A 20,944-nucleotide genomic window follows, 5' to 3' on the forward strand; every position below is an offset into this window, starting at 1 on the left:
TGGGTGCTGTTAGGCGCCGGGGTCCGCTCGTCGCTGCGGCCCGGCGCCTAGCAACCAGGGACGCCGTGCGCGTACAGCCGCCGGCTCCCTGGCAACGCTAGACGCCGGGCGCACGGAGCCGCACGGACCCTAGCAACGGGGACGCCACTTACGGACTGCGTTCCCCGTTGCTGGGTTCAATTTAAATAATGAGATGTCTGTTTTCCTGGCCATGCAGCTTGGCAGCTGTATGGCATTTAATCCAATCAGCCTCCAAACAGCTGATTGGAGGACTCCCTGTTAAATACACTTCCTGGGCTTCTCACAGACGCCGGTAATAGCTTCCCGAATGCTGAATCTGTTTGCTGAAAGTGTTTCCAGTCCTGCTGTATCCGGTAGTTCCTGTTCTCAGTTGTCCTGTACTCGGAAGTCGTCATCTGTTCCTGGAGTCCTGACTGAGCACCTTTGAACATCCAGTGGTGTACGTGAGTCACGGCGTAGCCGTGTGTTGCGGCTTGGGCCGCTTAATTATTTATCATTTATTATTTGTGTTCCGGAGCTTTTGCGGAGGATTCCGCTCCCACAGATCCACTCTGGTATCCAGCGGTGCTGGGTAGGAGTACGGACTAGTGGATTTTGGTTGTCCTTTTCCCTGGCGGGTTACCGCACATACCTCAGGTTTAGTCAGTTAGCTTGTAGCCCCTGGCCTGGTTGTTTAGTCAGAGGGCCCCTTGTTATCACCCTGTCTCGGATTTCCCTTTGTCTCCCATTAAGACCTGAGGGGGCATCGGAGTTGGGCAGACATAATCCGCCCTTCAAACGCGGCTGCCATGGGCTCAAGCAACCATAGTCTCGCAGGGGATTTCTGACCACACGGGCGAGACAACGGAGTTAGGGCGCCAGGGGCTACTTTCTATTCCCGCTCCCTTCCCCAGCATTCCGTTCCAGTGCTTCGGTCCTTGCAATAGGACCACCTCAGACCAGAGTGCTGGAATCATAACAGGTGCAGCCCGATGAAAGTCCTGCAGTCGTGAGTGGGAGCGAGTAATGAGTGTGGATGAGAGACGCAGGTCTTGTGAAGAGGTCGGGTTGGGAGATATTTTGAGATAAGCGAAGTGATGTACGTTGGTGTAGTTTGGTTAATGGCCTTGTGTGTGAGTAAAAGTATTTTATATTGAATGCGGAAGAGTACAGGTAACCAATGGAGGGACTGACAGAGTGGATCTGCAGACGATGAACATCTAGCGAGGAAGATAAGCCTCTCCGCTGCATTCAGAGTGGATTGTAGTGGTGAGAGTCTCGTTTTGGGAAGACCAGTTAGGAGACTATTGCAATAATCAATGCGGGAGATAATGAGTGCGTGGATTAGAGTTTTAGCAGTGTCTTTTGTAAGGTATGGTCGTATTTTGGATATGTTTTTTAGATGCATGTAACGTGATCTTGAGACAGATTGAATGTGGGGAACAAAGGACAGATCAGAGTCAAGAATGACACTTAGGCAGCGAGCTTGTGGGGTAGGGTAGATAGTCGAGTTTTCAACAGTGATAGAGATATCAGGTTGGTACCTACTATTGGCTGGTGGAAATATAATTAACTCTGTCTTTGAAATATTCAGTTTGAGGTGGCGAGATGTCATCCAGGATGAAATGGCAGAAAGGCATTCAGTGACACGGTCCAGTACAGATAGGGACAAGTCAGGTGAGGATAGGTAGATTTGAGTATCACCTGCATACAGATGATACTGAAAACCAAAAGAGATGATTAGTTTACCAAGAGATGAGGTATAGATAGAGAAAAGCAGAGGACCCAAGACTGAGCCTTGCAGTACTCCAACTGAAAAAGGTAGCGAAGAGGAGGTAGATTCAGAGAAGCGAACACTGAAGGAGTGATTAGATAGGTACGATAGGAACCAAGAAAGGGCTGTGTCTTTAAGACCTAGGGATTGTAGTGTCTGTATGAGAAGAGAGTGGTCTACAGTGTCAAATGCAGCAGATAGATCTAGAAGAATAAGTAGTGAGTAGTGGCCTTTAGACTTCGTAGTGACCAAATCATTAACCACTTTAGTCAGTGCTGTCTCTGTGGAATGTTGGGAATGGAAGCCTGACTGAAGTGGATCCAATAAAGTGTATGAGTTAAGAAAGTGTGTGAGTCGAGTGTAGACAAGTCTCTCAAGTAGCTTAGAGAGACAAGGGAGCTGAGAGATAGGGCGGTAGTTTGAGAGAGAGTTATGGTCAGAATTTTGTTTTTTTTTAAATGGAAGTAATCACTGCATGCTTGAAGAGTGAAGGAAAAATACCAGTAGAGAGAGAGAGAGATTACAGATGTTAGTTAAGGTAGGGATGAGCACCAGAGACAGAGCTTTACTTATTTGTGAGGGTAAAGGATCAAGAGGAGAGGTACTAGAGAAGCAGGATGAGAAGAGTGATGATACTTCATCATCATTTGTGGGATCAAATGAAGAAAGAGTGCCAGAGGGTTCAGGTAAAGAACGGAGCAGGTCACTGGCTGCCGAAGAGCATACCATTTCATCTCGGATCTTATCAATCTTCTCCTTGAAGTAGGAAGCAAGATCCTGTGCCTTGATAGTGGCTGGTGGGGTAGGTGAGGGAGGATTCAGAAGTGATTTAAATGTATTAAAGAGTCGTTTGGGGTTAGAGGCTTGAGCAGAGATAAGAGTTGGGAAATATGTTTGTTTGGCAGTGTCCAGGGCATTTTTATAAGAATGGTAGACAGTCTTATATGTGAGGAAGTCACTTGAAATACGAGATTTACGCCACTGACGTTCAAGTTTTCGTGTGAGTTTTTGTAGTTGTCTTGTTAATTTGGAGTGCCATGGTTGACATCTAGGCCTACGTGTAGTGTGATGGGTAGCTGGAGCCACTTCATCAAGGGCTAGTTCTAGAGTCTCATTAAGGTGTGATACAGCCATCTCAGGAGAGGTGAATGCAGAAATAGGTGAAAACAGTTGTTGGAGTGAAGTAGAAAGTTCTTGAAGATTAATTGTGTTAATATTTCTGCGGGTTTGAGGAAGATTGGAGGACTTCAGCAACACAGAGTTTGAATTAACGGAGGAGAACATGCAGGTGATAAGGTTGTGATCTGAGAGGGGGAAAGGAGTGTTAGTGAGTTCAGAGATGGAGCATAGTCTGGTGAATACTAGATCAAGGCAGTGGCCCTCCTGATGAGTAGAGAAGTCGGTCCATTGGGAGAGGCCAAGAGAGGAGGTTAGAGAGAGTAGTTTGGAGGCGTGAGAAGCAGATTTTGGACAATCAATAGCAATATTGAAATCACCCATGATAATGGTGGAGATGTCAGAGGATAGGAAGTGAGGGAGCCAGGCAGAAAAATCTTCCAAAAATTGTTTAGGATTCCCAGGTGGGCGGTAGAGAGAAAGGAGAGTAAACCCTAATGGAATGTACTTCAAATGATGTAAATGTGAGTGATGGAACCTGTGGTAGAACAGTGTATGCAAAAGATTGGGAAAGTAAAAGTCCAACTCCTCCTACAGAAGTTATCTAGGAAACAATGTACAATAAGAGCATTCAAGTGACCAGTATACAATACTGAGAGATTTTAGCAAACAATAAATGAACCTGAAAACATTTTAGAGACCTAGAAAACATATTATTCTGTATAAAGAAAGGCTAACACTGCTCCTCGCCACTATCGGGGTAATTCAAAGTAAAAGGTGAAAGAGGTTACTAGTATGCGCAAAAAAACAGAGTTGTGCAGCAGAAAACACGCGAAGAGAGCATTCATCCAATGCTCAAGGAAACTGGATATTAAAAAATATTTTTCACGTGTTCAAATCTGCGCCACTCTGTTCTTAACCATGTACAAAATAATTAAGCGATAAGAGCCTGATACAAATCAATAATAGTGCAGTGAAAGTAAATGCATGCAAAGCACCACATCCAAAATAAACAGAAAATACTGATCTTTTATAATTTGAGTAGTTCTCCAATTCCTGTATGTATTTCGAGAGTAATACAGTCCATAAATTCCTGTAATCAGAGAAAGGTGCTTTCCTCTCAAGGGCATATACCCATTGCAGGGGAGGTCAGCACAAGGAGTAAAACATAGTGCAGTATTTTTTATATAATGGGCGTATTTAAATACAAATCGCACTTACAACATCAAAGGGTTAAGATCGCATATAACGTCTCCTCTCACGGAGACAACACTGGAACAACCTGGAACTGTCACCAGACTTCTATTGATGTACTCAGAGTGAGTCCCAGCAGCCACAATTTAAAAGACAATGGAATTTGCAGATTTCTGTAGGCAAGAAAAAAGCACTTTCCTCTTAAGGGCATTCACCCATTGTAGGAGAGGTCAGTACAACAAAAAAAAGGATCATAGTGCAGTAGTTTGTATAAAATCAGACGTATTTTAATACAAATCGCACTTACAACATCAAGAATTTAAAATCACATGTAAAAATCTCCTTTCACGGAGAACAGCACAGGAACACAGTAAGATATCACCAAAGTCCTGTCGTTGTAGTCAGGATGGGGTTCAGCAGTTACAGTTCCGGATTCTGTAGGAGCCTCTCCTGGGTGATAATACCGCGTCCGTGAGTGTCCGTTCAAGGTGAGAAATAAAATGCCACACAAGTCTTCTGTGCTCCAGCGGCCACTAGATTTCACCTGATGGAGTAATTCAAGTGTTGCGCTGTTCAGACATGCACAGCCGTCGGAGCTGACATTACTGTTATGTTGTTTCATCATTTTGAATAGACAAAAAAATGGTTGACCAGCGCTAATCAATTGCAGTTTTCTGTGCAGCTAGCAGAAAAACAGAGGTTACTCAACCCTGTATATAGAAAATCTAAAAAGCAACAGAATTGCAGCGCACAGAAAAAGCCTCAACCAATGAATAAAAAGTTTTTTTATTTAATTAAAACAATTTATTATAACCTTGGGACAAGTGTATAAAACTTTAAAACACATCACCATCTAATAAAATTATCTGCATTAAATAATCTAACAATTTTAACCTATAGTTTAAAGCCAAACATATATGCAGGAAAAGCTCTGTTTACATATCCAGCGCTACCTTGTAGCTAATCTTCAACAATGTATCAGCAGTATAACTTTTATGGAGCTGCTGCCAGTGTATCACCCAAGTCAATTAAACTACATTCAGATAGACATAAATTAGTTAATGGACTCCCCTGATGTAATTCTTGACAACCAGAGAGTTCCGAACATTCGATTCCTATATGCGTAAGTCCAGTGTCCACAATTGTACAATTGTATGTAATCAGCTGGCCAGCTACTTTAAATATCACTGATGCCGTAATGAGCTATAAACAATGCTCACGTCCTCCCCGGCTGCTGGTGCCGTACCTTTTTTGTGGCAGTCTTTTCAGGGGGACTGAGATATCTAATTTCCACACGTTAAGTTTCAAACCCCCCCTTCCTCCCCGACTGCTAGGTGCTTTTCTGGGAGACTGAGGTGGCAGTCTTTTCTGGGAGACTGAGGTACAGAGATCCAAACGTGGAATGGTTTCCCAGTGCAAACATGCAGATGCAGTCTCGTTTAGGTGGTGAGCGTCTCGGATAGAACTTTACGCGTTTCTCCGCCTTCCCTACGGTCTCAGCGGCTTCAGCTTCTGTAAACAGAGCTTTTCCTGCATATATGTTTGGCTTTAAACTATAGGTTAAAATTGTTAGATTATTTAATGCAGATAATTTTATTAGATGGTGATGTGTTTTAAAGTTTATACACTTGTCCCAAGGTTATAATAAATTGTTTTAATTAAATAAAAAACCTTTTTATTCATTGGTTGAGGCTTTTTCTGTGCGCTGCAATTCTGTTGCTTTTTAGAGTTTCATCATTTTGACAGGCTGATAACTAGTTGATATATTTAATACAGGGACTATTACTCGGTGTCAGCTCACTTCTGGAGTCCACTATAAAATGCGAGCCCCCATATCTCTAATGACATTACATAGCAGAACTGCAAACTCTCTAGTAGTGTTACAGTGGAGGCCCAGATATCTGGTGGCTTTATAATGCACCATCCTTAATCTCTGTTAACTGTACAGTAAAGAACTAAAAAGTGTTAATCCATTGTAATTACATTCCTCTCCTGTGTCCCACGTTGTCTCTATCTCTAGAGGAGAAGGTTGACTGCACTGGGATGCTGTCATACCCAGTAGACAGTTCCCAGTGCTCCAATTAAGGTATAGTTTTAGCAATTCACCAATCAGCATGTGCAGACCTCCTAACATTCTGTTTAGTGAATGGCCAACATTATCCACCAATCCGCATGATAAAAGTCTGTTGGGTCAGTGGCATATCTATAATGTGTGCAGGGTGTGTGGTGCACACGGGCCCCTTGGTCCAGGTAGGCCCACACCATACAACCTGCATCCATATAATTATATATGTGTGGCGCTGCAAATAGAAATCAGTGGGAAAATTGCATGACAGTCATTTTCTCAGTGATTTGCACATGTGCAATAGAGATGTCCCCGGTAACAAGGCACGGGCGCCCTGTTCCTGGAGACATGTGAGGTAGACTCTCACACTAAGCCAGAGGCTACAGTGCTGCACTCGCTGCCAGAGAGTAGGGGTGCTGCACCCACTGCCAGAGAGTAGGGGGCCCTCACAGAGCTTGCACAAAGGCCCCCTCCTCTCACACAATTCATAGCCTATCCTGGAGTCCAAAAGACAAGCAGGGGTTGCTTCTATCAACCAATTACTGGTGTTTTAATGTACAGTAGAATGATACATAATAAATAAAAGGTCTGATCATTTTTTTGGGTTGCGTTGCAGAAACGATAATGCCCAGACAGGACAGAATAGATCAAAATTTGGTTTGCATCTCCAGTGTGTGGAATTTAATAAACTACAAAAATGGTCATGTCACTTTCTACCGTATCTGCTACGGGTGCTCACGTGTAACGCCAAGAACCATGGATTATTTTTTATTTACATTAAGACATATCAAATTTACATCCCTATAGATCAGCGGTTTTCAACTGCTGTGCCGCGGCACACTAGTGTGCCGTGAGCGATATCTAGGTGTGCCGCCGCCAGAGATGCTCCCCGCTGCTGCCCGCCAGACAGATCCATTGGCGCCTGCCAACCAGAGAGCCGCCGCCCGCCGCAATCAATAGTCGGCTCGGGCAGCGCTGTGCTGTTTGCACTTCCACGTGCGTGACCTATGAGTCATGCACACGGAAGTGCACACTGCACAGCGCTGCCCGAGCCGGCTATTGATTGCGGCGGGCGGCGGCTCTCTGGTTGGCCACGTCTTATTCCTGCCTGCAGTGCCTGCTCGCCCGCTAACTGGCCACTCCACGTCGCATTCCTGCCTGGAGTGCCCGTCCATCCACTGGCCACTGCAGCTCCTCCATCCATGCTGCCATCACAGCTCAGCTGCAGGTTTTACATTTAAAATAAAAAATGTATTTATTTATGTAAGCAATGTATGGAATGGGGGGGGGGGGGGGGGGGAGGAGGAGGTGGAGATGTGAACAGCAGCAATTATTATTGAGGGCAGTGAGTGGAATTACTGGGGGGCAAGTGTGTGGCATTATTAAGGAATATATATGTTTTACTGACAAACGGGATGTTGGCTGTCGGTATACCTACAGCGGCATCCCATCTGTTTAATTACTGTGGGGACCAATGTGTTTTTTTTTTCCGTGGCGCACTGATGGTGTGCTTTGGCAATTTAAAAATCTTATGAGTGTGCCGCGAGTTGAAAAAGGTTGAAAATCACTGCTATAGATTGACCAAATTTTTACACTAATTTATATTTACAACTTTGAAAATCAGAAACTCCCGAGTGAAGAACGGGTAGAACAGCTAGTCAGGGGCGTAGCCAGAACTTTGTGGGCCCCATAGCAACATTTTGAAGGGGCCCCCGTCCCAATACTTCTAGAGAGACACTTCTCTGCAGCAGTTGTTAATTTTATGCCCTATAATAGTGCCCTAGTTAATTTTCTGAACCATGGTAGAGCCTTATTTAATGTTATGCCCCATAGTAGTGCCCTAGTTTCTTTTATGAATCGTAGTAGTGCTTAAGTTCACCCAATGTCACATTTCAGAGCTACCAGTACATGCTATGCCGCACAGTAGCCCCAATTCACATTATGATATATAGTGCTCCCTGTTCATATTGCGCCACATTACAGTGCCCCAGTTCATATTACATAACATTAAAATGCCCTCCAGTTCATTTTATAACACACTACAATGAGCAGGTCCAGGGACATACCTAGATATATTGCAGGCCCCAAGGAAAAATTCTGAAAGGAATCTTACGTGCCACTCAATGGTGAAAAATTTATATAACACATGTAACTTTGACAGGGAAGGTGGGCCCCTCTCAGCTCTGGGCCCCATAGCAGCTACACTGCCTGCACCTATGGTAGCTATGCCCTTGCAGCTAGTTCATTATATTTGCATTTAAAACAAAAAATTGATTTGTGTATGATAAAAGAAAACATATGTTCTATAATAAGATTGTTATATATTTTTCCTCATTATTATTATGATAGTGCTTCTTTGTACATAAAAGGGAGGATGGAAGAGAATATGACTGGTATGCAGCATCTCACTACTGCGAGGAACACAGCGGAGTTCTGACTGGCATTACGAATGAAATAGATCAAGGTATCGTGTAACAGTTAGATTTACTGTAATGAAAACCACGCAGACTTCTGAGATATTTTACATGTTGCAGGTTTTCAACAGCAAAACATAAAAAAACCTAAACTGTAACTGAGGTGATATAAGGTCCAGACAATATTCTAGTTTAACTTCATGTAGTTTTTTCAAATTGTTGACATATTCAGGTAAGAAACATGGCACTACAGGGGGTTATTCAGGATTGTTAGCAAACCCAAAAAAGTTAGCAAATTGCGCAAAACCATGTGCACTGCAGGTGGGGCAGATGCAACATGTGCAGAGAGATTTAGATTTGGGTGGGTTATTTTGTTTCTGTGCAGGAAAATGCTGGCTGCTTAATTTATACACTGCAATTTAGAATTCAGTTTGAATCACCCCACCCAAATCTAACTGTCTCTGCACATGTTACTTCTGCCCCACCTGCAGTGCAACATGGTTTTGCCCAGTTTTTTACTTTTCTGCTGCGGGGTACACTGGGCTCCACAAGGATTGAACAATGGGGTGTAGAATAGGATCTTGATCCGAGGCACCAACAGGCTTTGACTGTTCCCAGAATGCACAGCGCCGCCTCTTATATCACCCCGCCTCCCAGCACAGGATCTCAGTTTTGTAAGTTGGTGCTGCAGTAAGCAGGCACTTAACAGAGGGGCTGCTCCAAGCAGCCCTAAGAAAAGCTTTTTATGAGGTAAAAAGTGAAGACTTCAAGGGCAGCAGCGGTGGTAAATGTCTTCTGACATTCACTGCTGCAGCTCCAGCTCTCCCCAGCGGCGCTGTACACTCCCGAGCCCTGGTTGCCGGGTACCTACAGCGGAGGCTCCGGTTTTCTTCACGTTAGACACACACGGCTGGGGCTCTCCAGGATCGCGTGGCCGTGCTTCGGGAGGTGGTAAGTGGGTGCCGCTTGCGGGACCCGGTCTCTATCGCGATCCGGCGTGGTCAGTGGGAAGCGGGCCGCGTGCGCTGGCGGTGGACACTGTGGCAGTACAAGCGATCCCACTAGATCACCAGGGCATGGGCGCAGGTCAGGTTTTCTCTCTAAACCAATTCTTATATCGCCCGCAGTACCCGGTGGTTTTGCCAGCAGAGGGGATAAGGCTTAGACTTGAAGCCCCTCCCCCAGCCCCAGGCCGCCATTTCTAGCAAGTGTTCCCGCCCTGGAGCTGCATATCTGTCTTTTCCTCACTCCCTGTCAGTGTCTGCGGCGCCATTATCCCTCAGCTCACTGTTCCTGGTACTGCTTGGGCAAATCCTCCTATGTAAAGCCGCCTGGTTGTCAGCGCTGTGCCTTTACATGACACTTAAGTATTCTACCTGCCTTTTTAGACAGTGATAGTTAAGAAAGAGTGCATTTAGTCAGGGTTTTATAGTACAATTACCCTGTGAAATACATCCAGTTCTTACTGTGTACTGTTATATCTATTGATATATAGCTGTGTAAGCTAGTCCAATGCAGTATTATTGTCAGTAATAACCTCTGCATTGTACAAACTGTGACTATCTGTGTGTGCATTAATAGCTGAGTGGTGTCCATTTCGTGTCTTTCACTCATCTTGCTATCCCTATATTCCATAACCTGAGGGGGCTTGGTGCGTCAGGTGTTATCTAATATAGGATTTTCACAAAGATATACTGTATTACGTATTTTTCTCTGTGATTTAGTCACCATATCTCTCCTTTATCTCTGCTGGTGCTGACTACAGTGCGCAGGGGTTTGGGTTTAGAGGTATAGTGCTGCTGATAATTGTACTGTGTTACCTCATACTGCAAGTTACATCATGTCTGCTTCTGAGGGTAACGGTTCTGGGGCGGAACACACTGCTGGTGTTGCTGAAGCCACAGACAAATATGAGGAGAATATAGCAGCTGTGGGCTCTGGTTCTGGGGGCTCCTTGCCTCCCAGTGGGACTGTGGCAGCGGAGGCACATACTGACCCACCGTGGGCAACTTTTTCCACACTTCTGCATAAGCTAGTTCATAAACCAACACCCCCTATGGGACCCCCAATGCCGGTACAACCGTATTTGGTCCCAGCAGCTAACCCGCCGTGGGTGGACGATTTATCTGCTCAATTAAAGAAGTTGAACCAGTCCTTGACTACTAAAAAGTCTGACCAACGCTCGCCTAAGTCCAAGAGGTCCTCTAAGCGAACGCTTGCCTCCTCACAATCCACTGCCGTCACTGACACCTCGTCTGATGAAGACGGCACATATACTGACCCCACAGGTTCTGACTCAGATACGGCTGATGGGGAGGGTAGTTCACATGTGGATGTTCCTGATCTTTTGGAGGCTATTAAGTTAATTCTGCAGATTACGGATGATCCCGAGCCATCCGTCCCTCCTAAGAAACCAGATAGGTTCAAGCGTCAGAAGGTGGTTAAACAAGTTTTACCTCACTCTGATCACCTAGTGGATATACGTCAAGAACCCTGGGAAAACCCGGGTACGAAGTTTGTGCCTCAAAAGAAGATCCTGGCTCGCTATCCCCTCGCGCCAGAGCTGCCTAAGAATTGGGAAACGCCTCCTCCAGTGGACTCACATGTGGCTAGGATGGTGGTTTCCTCAGCTTTACCTGTCACTACCGTCACGTCTCTAAAAGAGCCTACGGATAAACGTGTGGAGGGTTGTCTGAAAGCGATTTACACCCTCACGGGTGCTGCACAAAGGCCCACTATTGCAGCTACATGGGCGGCAGAGGCTATTGAAGCATGGGCCTTGGAGTTAGAAGCTGAAATCTCCTCTGACCATGCTAGACAATGCTTGTCATATATTGTCACAGCTTCTCAATATATTAAAGAGGCAGCTTCTGATGCCGGTATCCTAGCAGCCAAGGCCTCTAATACATCAGTCCTGGCTCGCCGGATATTGTGGCTGAGATCCTGGTCTGTGGATCTGGACTCTAGAAAAACCCTGGAGGTACTCCCTTTCAAGGGATATATTCTGTTTGGGGAGGACTTAAATAAGATAGTGGCTGACTTGGCTACTGCCAAAACTGCCTGTCTGCCTAATACCGCTCCTTCTGTGTCGAAGGCTAAAGGTACGTCCTTTCGCCCCTTTTGTCCTTCAGGTAAAGCAAAAGGTCAGGCGTACCATAAGCAGGCCCGCACTTCCAAACCTAGTAAGCCGAAGCCCAAAAGAGCCTGGGCTGCCCGTCAGCCGGCTGCCAAGACCGATAAGCCTGCCGCATGACGGGGTGGGCCTCCCCCTGGGGGATCCCACGGTGGGGGGCCGGCTTCTAGGATATACTCAGGAATGGTTGAAGACCACTTAAGATGCCTGGGTACGGGAAGTCGTCACTCGAGGTTATGCCGTAGCCTTCAAAAACCGACCCCCTCATCGATTTTGCCAGACAGACGTCCCTTTGGACCAGACAAAGGCAAAAACTCTTCACTCGGTGGTACAGACCCTCCTGGATACAGGAGTCATAGTACAAGTGCCTCTTGCTCAGAGGGGCCGGGGGTACTATTCTCCGCTGTTTCTAGTCCCGAAATCGAATGGGTCCTCCCGGCCCATTCTCAACCTCAAGGCATTGAACAGGTTTGTGAAGATTTCCAAGTTCCGTATGGAAACCCTTCGCTCTATAGTTCTGGCCTTGGAACCTGGGGACTACATGGTCTCCCTGGACATACAGGATGCTTACCTGCATATTCCTACAGCAGTGTCACATCAACAATACCTGAGGTTTGCTATTGGCAACATCCATTACCAGTTTCGAGCATTACCTTTTGGTTTAACAACGGCTCCGCGAGTCTTCACCAAAGTTATGGCTGTGATGACGGTGGTACTCCGCCGTCAAGGGGTCAGGATCCTGCCGTATCTGGACGACTTGTTAATCCTGGCAAATTCCCCAGATCTTCTCCTGCGTCATCTGGATATGACGGTCCGGTTTCTACAAGCCCACGGGTGGCTCATCAACTGGAAGAAATCCTCCCTGGTCCCTGCTCAGAGCATGGTGCACCTGGGAGTGCTGTTGGACACTCACAACCAGAGGTTGTTCTTGTCTCAGGAGAAAGTCCTGAAGCTTCAGGACAGGATTCGTTGCTTGCTTTCTCTTCCGCAAGTGTCGATACATTCGGCAATGCAGGTGCTGGGCCTCATGGTATCAGCATTCGACATGGTGGAGTATGCTCAATTCCACTCTCGCCCCCTCCCGAGGCTGATTCTAGCCAAGTGGGATGGCCTGCCTCACCGGATCAGATCTCAAATGATCTTATTGACTCCGGGGGTCCGTCTGTCGCTGCTTTGGTGGCTCCGGGACCAACAATTGTGCAGGGGTCGTCCCTTCTGGATATCCAACTGGGTCCTGTTGATGACAGATGCCAGTCTAAGAGGTTGGGGCGCGGTGCTGGAGCAGCACTCCCTTCATGGTCGGTGGACCAAGGAGGAATCTCTCCTCCCGATCAACATTTTGGAATTGCGGGCGGTCTTCAATGCGTTGAACCTGGCCCAGCATTTAATTCAGAACCGTCCTGTTCAAGTACAGTCGGACAACGCCACCACAGTGGCTTACATAAATCATCAAGGCGGCACTCAAAGCCGTTTGGCAATGAAGGAAGTCTCACGGATTCTACGTTGGGCGGAACACCATCTACCGGCAATATCGGCAATATTCATTCCGGGAGTCCTGAATTGGGAAGCGGACTTTCTCAGTCATCAGGACGTACATGCCAGCGAGTGGGGCCTCCATCCAGAAGTGTTTCAACTCCTAGTGGAAAAGTGGGGTCTTCCAGATGTAGATCTGATGGCGTCTCTACACAATCACAAGGTTCCGGTCTTCGGAGCAAGGACAAGGGATCCTCAAGCAGCATTCGTGGATGCGCTGGCGGTGCCGTGGAGGTTTCGGCTGCCGTACGTGTTCATTCCGGTGTCACTCCTGCCCAGGGTAAATCGGAAGTTCAAGCAAGAAAGAGGAAATCTGCTTCTCATAGTTCCGGCGTGGCCCAGACGGCACTGGTTCTCAGACCTGCAAGGCCTATCTTCTACTTCCACAACGCCCAGATCTCCTCGTTCAGGGCCCCTGTGTCTACCATGACCTAGCCCGGCTATCTTTGACGGCGTGGCTCTTGAAGCTTCCGTCTTGAGGGCTAAGGGTTTTTCTGAAGAGGTCATTAAAACTATGTAGCGGGCCTGGAAACCGGCTTCTGCTCGGATTTATCATAGGGTCTGGCATTCTTACTTTGTTTGGTGCGCATCTAACAATTATGACGCTTCCAAGTTTAGTACAGCCAAACTTTTGGCTTTTCTGCAGCAAGGCCTAGATTTAGGCCTGCGTCTGGCCTCACTCAAGGTTCATATTTCTGCCTTGTCGGTGTGGTTTCAGAGAAAAATTGCGACTTTACCTGATGTTCATACTTTCACTCAGGGTGTGTTGCGTATCCAACCTCCCTGTGGCTCCTTGGGACTTGTCGGTGGTTTTGGAGGCGTTGCAGGAGCCTCCATTTGAACCTCTTGGTTCAGCTGACCTTAAGTGGCTTTCCCTTAAGGTGGTGTTCTTGCTGGCTATTGCCTCTGCTAGAAGAGTGTCGAATCTGGGTGCCTTGTCTTGTAGTTCCCCATATTTGATTTTTCACCGTGACCGTGCGGTTCTTGGGACTCGTCCCGGATATTTACCTAAGGTGGTTTCTTCATTCGACCTTAATCAGGAGATTGTGGTTCCGGCCTTTGTCTCTCCTGATTTGTCTTCCAAAGAGCGGTCTTTGGATGTGGTACAGTCTCTCCATATCTATGTGAAGAGAACTGCTTCTATTCGAAAATCTGATTCTCTCTTTGTTTTGTTTGAATTTCACAAACGTGGCTGGCCTGCTAACAAGCAGACCCTGGCCAGATGGATTAGAATGGTGATTGCACATGCTTATGTGAGGGCTGGTCTGTCAGCTCCTGATCACATTAAGGCCCATTCTACACCGTCTGTTGGACCTTCTTGGGCGGCCCAACGTGGTGCGACCCTTGATCAATTGTGCAAGGCGGTTACCTGGTCCTCCGGAAACACGTTCATTAGGTTCTATGCCTTCGATACTGCCGCTCCCCAGGATGCTTCCTTTGGACGCCGGGTTCTTGTGCCCGCTACAGTGCGTCCCCTCCCACAAGGAACTGCTTTAGGACATCCCCATTGTCCAAACCTTGTGGAGCCCAGTGTACCCCGCAGCAGAAAACGAGTTTTATGGTAAGAACTTACCTTTGTTAAAACTCTTTCTGCGAGGTACACTGGGCTCCACAAGGCACCCACCCTGGCGCACTTAGCTTCTTTGGGTTGGTATGGCATTAGCTGCTGACACTTCTCCTGTCGTGAGAGTGTGGTGTATGTGGCTAGTGGCTACTAACCGTTGTCGTCTCTTTTCCTGCTACTGTATTGGGCTGGTTAACTAAAAACTGAGCTCCTGTGCTGGGAGGCGGGGTGATATAGGAGGCGGCGCTGTGCATTCTGGGAACAGTCAAAGCTTTGAGCCTGTTGGTGCCTCGGATCAAGATCCTATTCTACACCCCATTGTCCAATCCTTGTGGAGCCCAGTGTACCTCGCAGAAAGAGTTTTAACAAAGGTAAGTTCTTACCATAAAACTCGTTTTTTGGTTCGCTAACAAACCTGAATAACCCCCATAATTTAGTGCTAACCCGACTTTGCAAATGATAGGAGCTGATTGACTGATACTTTAACTCATACTTGCCTACCTGACCCTCTCCATGAGGGAGAAAATGCTCTGTTCCTGGACTTTCCTGGTAATGTATGATTGCCATCACCTGTGGTGAAACACCTTTCTTATCAATTAACTAGCTCACCACAGGTGATGACAATCATACATTACCTGGAAAGTCCAGGAACAGAGCATTTTCTCCCTCATGGAGAGGGTCAGGTAGGCAAGTATGCTTTAACTGTCTTCAAGTTTTGATAAATCTGACCCAATACTGTATATCACAACCTTCTTGGTGCATATACAGATGTACTGAGCTCTGTCCACATTGTCTTCATTTTATAAGTTAATAGTTTTAGGAGGTTTGTCTGTCCACTATAGCAAAGGTTTCCATCCTCTGCCATTACAGTCCTGGTTTTAAGGATATCCATGCTTAAGCACAGGTGATTTAATTAGAACTTCAATCAATTTGATTTAACCATCTGGGTTCAAGCATGAATATCCCTAAAACCTGGAGTGTAATAGTGGGGTGGGGGAACTCTGTACTATAGGCTTCTGTACTTAGGGCCTGATTCTGAGTCGGATGAAGCTCACGGATTTCAGCATAATGCACCTGCCTGAAAGAAAGAAATGTGCGACTGTGCAAGCGGATAATGCTTACATTAAGTGACGGAGATCGATATTCATTGATCCATCTGTTGACGTTCTATGAAATGGACATTTGTAGGCGGAAACTGGGCAGCGTCATGCATTCATAAGGATCAGCCCCCTTTTCTCTGACGTCCTAGTGGATGCTGGGAACTCCGTAAGGACCATGGGGAATAGACGGGCTCCGCAGGAGACTGGGCACTCTAAAAGAAAGATTAGGTACTATCTGGTGTGCACTGGCTCCTCCCACTATGACCCTCCTCCAGACCTCAGTTAGATTTCTGTGCCCGGCCGAGCTGGATGCACACTAGGGGCTCTCCTGAGCTCCTAGAAAGAAAGTTTATTTTAGGTTTTTTATTTTACAGTGAGACCTGCTGGCAACAGGCTCACTGCATCGAGGGACTAAGGGGAGAAGAAGCGAACCTACCTGCTTGCAGCTAGCTTGGGCTTCTTAGGCTACTGGACACCATTAGCTCCAGAGGGATCGACCGCATGGAACTGGCCTTGGTGTTCGTTCCCGGAGCCGCGCCGCCGTCCCCCTTACAGAGCCAGAAGCAAGAAGAGGTCCGGAAAATCGGCGGCAGAAGACTTCGGTCTTCACCAAGGTAGCGCACAGCACTGCAGCTGTGCGCCATTGCTCCTCATGCACACTTCACACTCCGGTCACTGTGGGTGCAGGGCGCTGGGGGGGGGCCCTGAGGGCAATATATGACACCTTGGCTGGCAAATCTACATCATATATAGTCCTAGAGGCTATATAGATGTAAAATTACCCCTGCCAGTATTCCAGAAAAAGCGGGAGAAAGTCAGTTGAAAAAGGGGCGGGGCTTCTCCCTCAGCACACTGGCACCATTTTCTCTTCACAGTGCAGCTGGAAGACAGCTCCCCAGGCTCTCCCCTGTAGTTTTCAGGCTCAAAGGGTTAAAAAGAGAGGGGGGGCACAAAATTTAGGCGCAATATTGTATATACAAGCAGCTATTGGGAAAAATTCACTCAATATAGTGTTAATCCCAAAATTATATAGCGCTCTGGTGTGTGCTGGCATACTCTCTCTCTGTCTCCCCAAAGGGCTGTGTGGGGTCCTGCCCTCAGTCAGAGCATTCCCTGTGTGTGTGTGCGGTGTGTCGGTACGGCTGTGTCGACACGTTTGATGAGGAGGCTTATGTGATGGCAGAGCAGATGCCGATAAATGTGATGTCGCCCCCTGTGGGGCCAACACCAGAGTGGATGGATAGGTGGAAGGTATAAACCGACAGTGTCAACTCCTTACATAAAAGGCTGGATGACGTAACAGCTATGGGACAGCCGGCTTCTCAGCCCGCGCCTGCCCAGGCGTCTCAAAGGCCATCAGGGGCTCAAAAACGCCCGCTCCCTCAGATGGCAGACACAGATGTCGACACGGAGTCTGACTCCAGTGTCGACGAGGTTGAGACATATACACAATCCACTAGGAACATCCGTTACATGATCCCGGCAATAAAAAATGTGTTACACATTTCTGACATTAACCCAAGTACCACTAAAAAAGGGTTTTATGTTTGGGGAGAAAAAGCAGGCAGTGTTTTGTTCCCCCATCAAATGAGTGAATGAAGTGTGAAAAAGCGTGGGTTCCCCCGATAAGAAACTGGTAATTTCTAAAAAGTTACTGATGGCGTACCCTTTCCCGCCAGAGGATAAGTTACGCTGGGAGATATCCCCTAGGGTGGATAAGGCGCTCACACGTTTGTCAAAAAAGGTGGCACTGCCGTCTTAGGATACGGCCACTTTGAAGGTACCTGCTGATAAAAAGCAGGAGGCTATCCTGAAGTCTGTATTTACACACTCAGGTACTAGACTGAGACCTGCAGATAGTGCTGCTGCAGCGTGGTCTGTAACCCTGTCAAACAGGGATACTATTTTGCGAACATAAGACGTCGTCTTATATATGAGGGATGCACAGAGGGATATTTTGCCAGCTGGCATCCAGAATTAATGCACTGTCCATTCTGTCAGGAGGGTATTAGAGACCCGACACTGGACAGGTGATGCTGACTTTAAAAGGCACATAGAGCCTTATAAGGGTGAGGAATTGTTTGGGGATGGTCTCTGGGACCTCGTATCCACAGCAACAGCTGGGAAGAAATTTTTTTTACCTCAGGTTTCCTCACAGCCTAAGAAAGCACTGTATTATCAGGTACAGTCCTTTCGGCTTCAGAAAAGCAAGCGGGTCAAAGGCGCTTCCTTTCTGCACAGAGACAAGGGAAGAGGGAAAAAGCTGCACCAGTCAGCCAGTTCCCAGAATCAAAATTCTTCCCCCGCTTCCTCTGAGTCCACCGCATGACGCGGGGGCTCCACAGGCGTAGCCAGGTACGGTGGGGGGCCGCCTCAAAAATTTCAGCGATCAGTGGGCTCGCTCACAGGTGGATCCCTGGATCCTTCAAGTAGTATCTCAGGGGTACAAGCTGGAATTCGAGGCGTCTCCCCCCCGCCGTTTCCTCAAATCTGCCTTGCCGACAACTCCCTCAGGCAGGGAGGCTGTGCTAGAGGCAATTCACAAGCTGTATTCCCAGCAGGTGATAGTCATGGTGCCCCTACTTCAACAAGGACGGGGTTACTATTCCACACTGTTTGTGGTACCGAAACCGGACGGTTCGGTGAGACCCATTTTAAATTTGAAATCCTTGAACACATACATAAAAAAATTCAAGTTCAAGATGGAATCGCTCAGGGAGGTTATTGCAAGCCTGGAGGAGGGGGATTACATGGTATCCCTGGACATCAAGGATGCTTACCTACATGTCCCCATTTACCATCCTCACCAGGAGTACCTCAGATTTGTGGTACAGGATTGCCATTACCAATTCCAAACACTGCCGTTTGGACTGTCCACGGCACCGAGGGTCTTTACCAAGGTAATGGCAAAAATGATGATACTCCTTCGAAAAAAGGGAGTTTTAATTATCCTGTACTTGGACGACCTCCTTATAAAGGCGAGGTCCAAGGAGCAGTTGTTGGTCGGAGTAGCACTATCTCGGGAAGTGCTACAACAGCACGGATGGATTCTATACATTCCAAAGTCACAGCTGGTTCCTACCACACGCCTACTGTTCCTGGGGATGGTTCTGTACACAGAACAGAAAAAAGTGTTTCTCCCGCAGGAGAAAGCCAAGGAGCTGTCATCTCTAGTCAGAGACCTCCTGAAACCAAAACAGGTATCGGTGCATCACTGCACACGAGTCCTGGGAAAAATGGTAGCTTCTTACGAAGCAAAATTCCATTCGGCAGGTTCCATGCAAGAACCTTTCAGTGGGACCTCTTGGACAAGTGGTCGGGATCGCATCTTCAGATGCATCGGCTGATAACCCTGTCTCCAAGGACCAGGGTATCTCTACTGTGGTGGCTGCAGAGTGCTCATCTTCAAGAGGGCCGCAGATTCGGCATACAGGACTGGGTCCTGGTAACCACGGATGCCAGCCTTCGAGGCTGGGGGGCAGTCACACAGGGAAGAAATTTCCAATTACTTTGGTCAAGTCAGGAGTCGTCCCTACACATAAATATTCTGGAACTGAGGGCCATTTACAATGCCCTAAGTCTAGCAAGGCCTCTGCTTCAAAACCAGCCGGTACTGATCCAATCAGACAACATCACGGCAGTCGCCCATGTAAACCGACAGGGCGGCACAAGAAGCAGGATGGCGATGGCAGAAGCCACAAGGATTCTCCGATGGGCGGAAAATCACGTCTTAGCACTGTCAGCAGTGTTCATTCCGGGAGTGGACAACTGTGAAGCAGACTTCCTCAGCAGAAACGACCTACACCCGGGAGAGTGGGGACTTCATCCAGAAGTCTTCCAACTGTTGGTAAACCGTTGGGAAAGGCCACAGGTGGACATGATGGCGTCCCGCCTAAACAAAAAACTAGATATTGCGCCAGGTCAAGGGACCCTCAGGCAATAGCTGTGGACGCTCTAGTGACACCATGGGTGTACCAGTCGGTTGATGTATTCCCTCCTCTGCCTCTCATACAAAAGGTACTGAGAATAATAAGAAAACGAGGAGTAAGAACGATACTCGTGGTTCCGGATGGGCCAAGAAGAGCTTGGTACCCAGAACTTCAAGAAATGATATCAGAGGACCCATGGCCTCTACCGCTCAGACAGGATCTGCTACAGCAGGGGCCCTGTCTGTTCCAAGACTTACCATGGCTGCGTTTGACGGCATGGCGGTTGAATTCCGGATCCTAAAGGAAAAGGGAATTCCGGAAGAAGTCATTCCTACGCTGATAAAAGCCAGGAAAGAAGTAACCGCAAACCATTATCACCGTATTTGGCGAAAATATGTTGCGTGGTGTGAGGCCAGGAAGGCCCCAACAGAGGAATTTCAGCTGGGTCGTTTTCTGCACTTCCTACAGTCAGGGGTGACTATGGGCCTAAAATTGGGTTCCATTAAGGTCCAGATTTCGGCTCTGTCGATTTTCTTCCAGAAAGAACTGGCTTCACTGCCTGGAGTTCAGACATTTGTAAAGGGAGTGCTACATATTCAGCCCCCTTTTGTGCCTCCTGTGGCACCTCAGGATCTCAACGTGGTGTTGAGTTTCTTAAAATCACATTGGTTTGAGCCACTTAAAACTGTGGATTTGAAATATCTCACGTGGAAAGTGGTCATGTTATTGGCCTTGGCTTCGGCCAGGCGTGTGTCAGAATTGGCGGCTTTGTCATGTAAAAGCCCTTATCTGATTTTCCATATGGATAGGGCAGAATTGAGGACTCGTCCCCAGTTTCTCCCTAAGGTGGTATCAGCTTTTCACTTGAACCAACCTATTGTAGTGCCTGCGGCTACTAGGGACTTGGAAGATTCCAAGTTACTGGACGTAGTCAGGGCCTTAAAAATGTATATTTCCAGGACGGCTGGAGTCAGGAAAATTGACTCGCTTTTTATCCTGTAGGCACCCAACAAAATAGGTGCTCCTGCTTCTAAGTAGACTATTGCTCGCTGAATTTGTAGCACAATTCAGCTGGAGCATTCTGCGGCTGGATTGCCGCATCCTAAATCAGTAAAAGCCCAT

At 47.3% G+C, this 20,944-nt stretch overlaps 1 protein-coding gene across 7 annotated transcripts in view; it reads left to right on the forward strand.

The window, feature by feature from the left end:
* The window catches only part of PLA2R1 (phospholipase A2 receptor 1), a 293,721-nt gene that overhangs the window by 209,619 nt on the left and 63,158 nt on the right, over window positions 1–20,944 (forward strand). For all 7 annotated transcript variants that reach the window (XM_063933659.1, XM_063933661.1, XM_063933656.1 and 4 more), the window contains one exon: window positions 8,499–8,613. In XM_063933659.1, the coding sequence (XP_063789729.1) occupies window positions 8,499–8,613 (115 nt within the window). The remainder of the gene's footprint in view (window positions 1–8,498; window positions 8,614–20,944) is intronic.

The sequence above is a fragment of the Pseudophryne corroboree genome, chromosome 7, assembly GCF_028390025.1.
Source record: "Pseudophryne corroboree isolate aPseCor3 chromosome 7, aPseCor3.hap2, whole genome shotgun sequence".
Classification (NCBI taxonomy): domain Eukaryota; kingdom Metazoa; phylum Chordata; class Amphibia; order Anura; family Myobatrachidae; genus Pseudophryne; species Pseudophryne corroboree.